The sequence below is a fragment of the Rutilus rutilus genome (genome assembly GCF_951802725.1).
Source record: "Rutilus rutilus genome assembly, chromosome: 21".
Classification (NCBI taxonomy): Eukaryota; Metazoa; Chordata; class Actinopteri; order Cypriniformes; family Leuciscidae; genus Rutilus; species Rutilus rutilus.
In genome coordinates this window covers 17,187,268-17,193,733 of record NC_140226.1, presented here as the reverse complement: position 1 = coordinate 17,193,733, position 6,466 = coordinate 17,187,268, and the positions used below count along the sequence as shown (strand labels likewise).

General features: G+C 38.3%; 1 protein-coding gene across 1 annotated transcript; it reads right to left on the bottom strand.

The window, feature by feature from the left end:
* Positions 1–1,084: 1,084 nt before the first annotated feature.
* On the bottom strand, positions 1,085–4,752 carry LOC311281330 (kelch-like protein 10; the record flags this gene model as incomplete). The annotated part of the gene is made up of 8 exons (XM_084394173.1): positions 1,085–1,217; positions 1,339–1,430; positions 1,736–1,852; positions 2,023–2,172; positions 2,392–2,589; positions 3,060–3,479; positions 3,742–4,234; positions 4,610–4,752. 8 exons carry the CDS (start codon positions 4,750–4,752, stop codon positions 1,085–1,087), a joined length of 1,746 nt encoding a protein of 581 aa, XP_084250299.1.
* Positions 4,753–6,466: the final 1,714 nt, after the last annotated feature.

The window sequence follows — 6,466 nt, the reverse complement described above, 5'->3', positions numbered from 1 at the left end:
TCCCTACCGCATTTAAGCAGGCTCGGGTAACCCCACTGCTTAATATGAGGAGAGTCTCCGCATGAAAGACCCGCGACTGCAGATCAACATGCTACTGCATTTCTCTCCGATACGGTAGGAAATTTAATTAAATTAAATGTGGAGGATTTTATCTTTGACAAGATGATTGACATGTCAGTTTACGTGACAGGACGCATGTAACTAAGCGACAGAGAGCAACCGGTAAAGACGCTATTTTAGTAGTAAAAAGTTGTACAAGTAGGCGAATTGAGACGCAGCACATATTTAAAATATTTAAAATACAGGAAGTGACGTCAGTCTTAACCAAAACAACGCCAATGCACTGTAATATCTCAAACGCTAGATGGCACAGCCAAGTATGGGACTCTCCTACTCATGTTTCATATACATTTAGGTAGATATTAAATATAATTGGCATGAAAAATTGGGTCACATGGATGTAGAAATATTATAACCCATATGCTAATTACGATGGATTTGGTGCTTCTGCAGATCTGTAATTCACACCTTGAATATTTTGCTAATATTAAGTGTTTGTTTATACTTTATTGATAAATAGTGATTGTTCAGACTGAGAATGTATATATGACTGTGTGCATATCTATAATTATAATAATAATTATTTTCAGAAGTCAATAATGACACTGCAAAAATGATTGTATAGGCTCGACTGTTTAACGTAACACAAAAGTTATATTTCCATGTGCAGATTATGCCTATAGTAATAAAAACATAACATAATCAATGCTTCTTTAGCAAAGACTATCTATGAGTTAAATCAATCATACACAATGTATAAACATATAAAAGAAGCCAGTCAATTACAGTAATTCATACAAAGTTTAATAAAGCAATAAATAGTTTACTCAGTAAAAATAATTCTCAATATTATATGTTGGTTTGTTGAGCTGTAGAGATCCCTTGCAAGGTTTCATTTTTTAAATGAATAACACTACCTGAGAGAAATTTTAACACTTAGAATACAGCCTCTTTTTTGAATGCATTTATTCAGGAAACATGACTCTCCATTTGTAGTCAGACTGTCAGATCTGCAAGAAGGAGCTCATTCACTGTCAGACTCGTCTTGTGTCTGTACGGTGTCTCGTAGGGCAGCATACTGTGCCATGTTAGGCAATCCTGATGCTACACAACAGCTCAGAGCACTGCGGGAAATGGCCAGTTCATTTGCATCAAACCTGTATAGAAAACAGATGCAAGGAATGCAATGAAATATAGTCTGTATTAGACTTATAGACTTATATTTATATCTAATGCAGCGTGAAATGATCTGAAAGATTTAGTGTTTGTGGAAGTTACCATTCATCTGTCTTCTCATCATAGCACTCCACTTCAGAGGTGGTGCTGAATCCATTAAAGCCTCCGACAGCAAACAATTGACCATTAACTACCTGGATTTTGAGGAAGGTAAAAAGGAAAATAAATAATGTACAGCTAATGTCTTTAACTTTACATTAATAAATCTTATTATAGATGCGACACTTAATTTAAACATAGTTAGAATGTTTTGACACACATTGATCATTGAAGCCTTCTACAATTTTAGGGTGCAACTTTCCAATTATTCTCAATATGGAACCAAAACAAAATTCCCCCATATTCATTATCATAAAATCATTATTGTATATTTCTGTATTGTATTGTATTGGTATTTCATAGTTTCACCAGTGACAGATATTAACTGTCCACATCTCACCTCAATGCCAAAGTTGCTGCGTGGGTTGTACATTGATGCAACATCACTCCAGATGTTAGTCAGCGGATTGTAGGCCTCCGCACTCCGCAAACGACTGGCACCATCAAAACCACCAACCTTTAAATAAATACACTTTGTATTTATGTATTCTGTGCATTTGTAAATGACATCCATGCATTTGCATAAGTGCAACCTTTAAACTGTGATTGTTCCATATTTCTGTATTTGTGTCATGGTTATCATAGTTAATTAAAACTATAAAACTGATATGTGTGTTTAATACTCACAGCATACACTAGATCTGCAAAAGCGATCACACCAACACCACTGCGGCGGCTACTCATGGGAGCGATGAGAGTCCACTGGTTTGTTTCAGGGTTGAAACTCTCAGCAGAGAAGAGACACTCGTTCCCAGTAAAACCACCACAGATATAAATCTGACAAACACAAAAATAACATGCATGATGTTTGTGCACAATCATCACAGATTGATCAGAAAACCAGTGTTTAAAACACTCTTTAAAATATTTTATGATATTCCTTTCCATATTAACACTTTTCCTTATGGCATATCTCTATTTCCCCTTTCCTTCATGCTTTACAGGCATTAAGAGTCTCCAGCAGAAGAGTGTGGAATCATGGGTAAGTGCTCTTACCCTGCCCTGCAGTGAGGTGGCGCTGGCGTCACTCCTTCGTTCATTCATGGGTGCCATCATTGTCCACTGATTGGTGTTTGGATCGTAGCGCTCTACTGTTTTAAGCCGTTGTTGTCCATCAAAACCACCAATGGCATAAATGAGCCCGTCCAGAACAGCAACACTAATATAGCAGCGGCGTTCATACATGGGGGCCACCTACAACACACCAAATACATCAGTGTGCGAACACACATCAATACACCATCTCATTGGTTCTGTCCTATCAGTTGCAAATAAATACAATAGTACTATTATTATTTTTCTTAATGGTATTTTGTGACAAAATCATGATGGTAACTCTGGTGTATTATATTATATTATATTATATTATATTATATTATATTATATTATATTATATTATATTATATTATATTATATTATATTATATTATATTATACAAAGCTACAACAAATGCTGGAACACACACAAAAAAAAAAATTATCATGGTTTTACCACTTTTTAGACATGTAATATGGTAATACAGTGGTATTCTTTGAAGTTATGTGGAGTACAGCACATCATTCAGCACTATGGTCCATATCAAAGTACAATCCGGTACCATCACTGTACCACAATACTGTTTTGTGCTAAATTAAAGTTACATGTTGACCTACAGCATTACTCACCTCATGCCAAGTCTGAGTGATAAGACTGAATTTCCTCACGCTATTGAAATACTCCACACCATCAAAACCACCAATACAGTAGACAAACTCATCCAGGACTGCTGTACCATGATAGGCTCTGGGATGCTCATCCTCTTGAGTCACACTGACCCAGCAGTCTGCCTTCACATCATATGCCTCAATCTCATTGGTGGGATTGCCGCTGCTCCATCCTCCGATGGCCAATAGGATCGATGAGGGCAGACGTGGACGTGTCAGTTGACGCATGAGTTCTGAGTTGGTGGGTTCATCCATGTTGAAGTCAAACAAAGTCTTCATTGCATTGATGATAACTGGCATGCAGGCTTCATTCTCCATCACTAGTGCATTGCACTTTACATTATTGATGAAGTAGGCTGATGTTATCAACCCCAATCGAACCTGAAGCACAAGGGAGAGTTAGACTTTCAGAGACTGTTGCAAGACTGTTACTAAGCAGTTATGAGGTGTTCAAAAATGGAAAAGGATTTCCAATGTTAATGTTTCATTTCAAACTGAAATAAAATTAGTAAATTATAGACAAAAAAGAAATGTAAATGACAAAATCACAACACTAAATTTTTAATTATAGCAGAAAATGTATCTTGATTTAAGAGTTTTAATAAATTTGTAATGAAAACCAAGACAAAAATCTCTGTTTTACCTTTGGCAGAAGCACGGCAATGTGTTGCCTCCTGTTTTCTGGTGCATGATTAATCCAGTGGAGGACAGCTTCAAAAACCACCTCCTCCTGTTTGACATTCAGCTCATCCTCATCAATGATCTCCTCAAGCTGTTCCAGGGAGAGCTCCAGGAACTCCTCAGATACGTGCAGAACCTCCTCAAAGTGCTGCAGGATGTAGTGCTTTGCTTTACAGCGGAGCTTTGAGCAAGAGTAAAAGTCCTCTGTAAACTTACAGATGCCAATGCAGTTCTCTGGGCATAAATGTGACTCCAAGAACTGACAGCAGGCATCTACAAGACCTGACACTAAGATCATTTCAGCCGCCACCAAGAGCTCCAACACATTCTCTTGAGTAATGAGCACAGATCTTGTGTACGCATACTGGATAATGAGAGGCATGATGTCTCTGGATATTCCTTGAATTTCACAGAAATGTTGTGCTGGGCTGCTCCAGTTGTTGGAGAAAAGAGCCCTGTGAACAAATTTGACAAATAAATACAGGCATTAATAATGAGCATATATAAAATAACTTTTTGTTATTTACATTTTAATTTCAGCCAAATTTACTTAGAGAAACCGATTAGTTTCCTATATTAAATTTGAAATGCTGGGTAAAACTTCATTCATAGCCACTTCCAGAATCAAATTTCAAGAATGTTTTTTCCTAGATATCATAGTTACATTCATTTTTCTGGCAATACACTCATTCATTTTCATGAATTTATATATTTGGACTTATATATTTGGCAGTTTCAACAGTATAATGTTGGCAGTGGAAATTATGTATATAATTATAATCATTTATAGGTAATTTGCCCACAATTGCAGTTCAAATGCTTCTTCTCACCTAAAGTAGGAGCTGCAGCCACACATGATGATCTTGTGCACTTGAAATTCTCTGTCATTTGACTTGATGATCATGTCAGTGTGTTCACCCAGTAAACGTGCTTCATCAAACACGTCAAAGGCTGTTGCTCTTATGTTCTCCATGTTCTCTCAGGACTGTAAATGTATTCAGTCTTCTCACCTCAAACTCTGATTAAAGTCACCTCAGGATTTTGTCTTTGTGGGGACTTTTGCTCAGGAGAGTTCTATAGAATGTCTTTGTGACATCATAGATGTAGAGCTTGAATATCTTTTCAGTTTGTGTCTTGGCCACATAATTATTATAGAGTTTTGTTTTATCGATTCCTTTTGAATGAAACATCTTCACAGTAACAAAGATATTACTTTTATAAAGCAAATAAAATAAAGCATGGGATAATTAGTCATTTGAATATGCAATCATCCATTTTGATTGCACAACATACACACTATGACTTTTTTTTTTTTCTTTTTTTTTTGAAACTGGAAATATTCAACAAACAAGACTTTGAACAGTCACTAAGACACTACAGCTGTATCTGAAATTGTCCCTTATACTGTACTAGCAGTTCTCAACTGGTTTGGCCATGGGACCCACATTTTCCCATGGACATTAAGCCGTGACCCAATTATTATTATTATTGTTTGGTTTTTTTTATTAGGAATTTGACCTAATATAGGCTATATGGTATTATCACGATATTGAAATAAGCGTTTTCAAACAATAACAGGTTTTATATATTTTTATTAAAACAAAAAGAACTTGGATTGAATTGGATATTTAAATCCAATAAAGCAATACACACAAAAAACTACATAAAGTAAACAAATGTTTTAAACTGATTCAAGTGTTATAAAGAATTATAAATAACAATAGGTAACACTTTACAATAAGGTAAAGTCAGTTAATGCATTAACCAACATTAACAATGAGCAAAAGCTACATTTGTTACCATGGTTATTCTTTGTTAACATTAGTTTAAAAAAATACAGCTGATCATTGTTAGTTCATGTTAGCTCTGGTCCATTAAACCCTTCTGAAATTAATAATGTGTTCTCTTACGAGAGGTCTCTCGTACTGCGTAAGATATCTTACGCTAGGGGAAAATCCTTTTCCGCGAGATATTGAAGCCAAAAATTATCCTTAATTTTGTAATAATGCAAAACGCGTTGCAGCAGCAATGCAGACATAGGCGAGACAGCTCGCGCGCCTATTGGCTGCTCTGCGGCAACTGCAGCAGCCTATCGAGCGAGGCCTGGCGTGACGTCAGACCCAATCAGGGCACTTCGCGCCCGCTGCGTCACGTCCCGCCGAAATGGGCGTGGTCTAGGCCTATAAATATCGCTCGCAGGCAGCTATTATCTGATTTTTCATCCTTCAAGCGAAGCACACGCATCGCTGGAGCTGGATTAGAAGCCGCGCCGTCGAGAGAGAGCACCTTCAGCGGGACGAGTCACTGAAGTCGCTGGCCGCGCCGCCTTCCTGCCTTCCTGCTGCGCTTTCCGGCGCTTATATCCTTCTCTTTTATTACACTGTATTTCTGTGTGTGTGTGTCGCCGCCGCGACACACATTTCTAAAAGAGCTAGCGTCTTTTAAAGATGCCTTCCTGCGGCTCGTGCAGAGCCACACTCAGCGACGGGGACCGCCACGTGATCTGCTTTTCCTGCCTGGGTGAGGAACATGCAGCTCTCGCGCTCGCTGACGGCGGATGCCCTCACTGCGAGCTGATGGCAATGGCGACTCTGAGGACTCGCCTAGCCGTCTTCACCGAGACTGCTCCCCCGCCCGCCGCGGCGTCGCGCCGTAAAAAGCGCCGTGCCCAGCGGGCCCCGGAACCC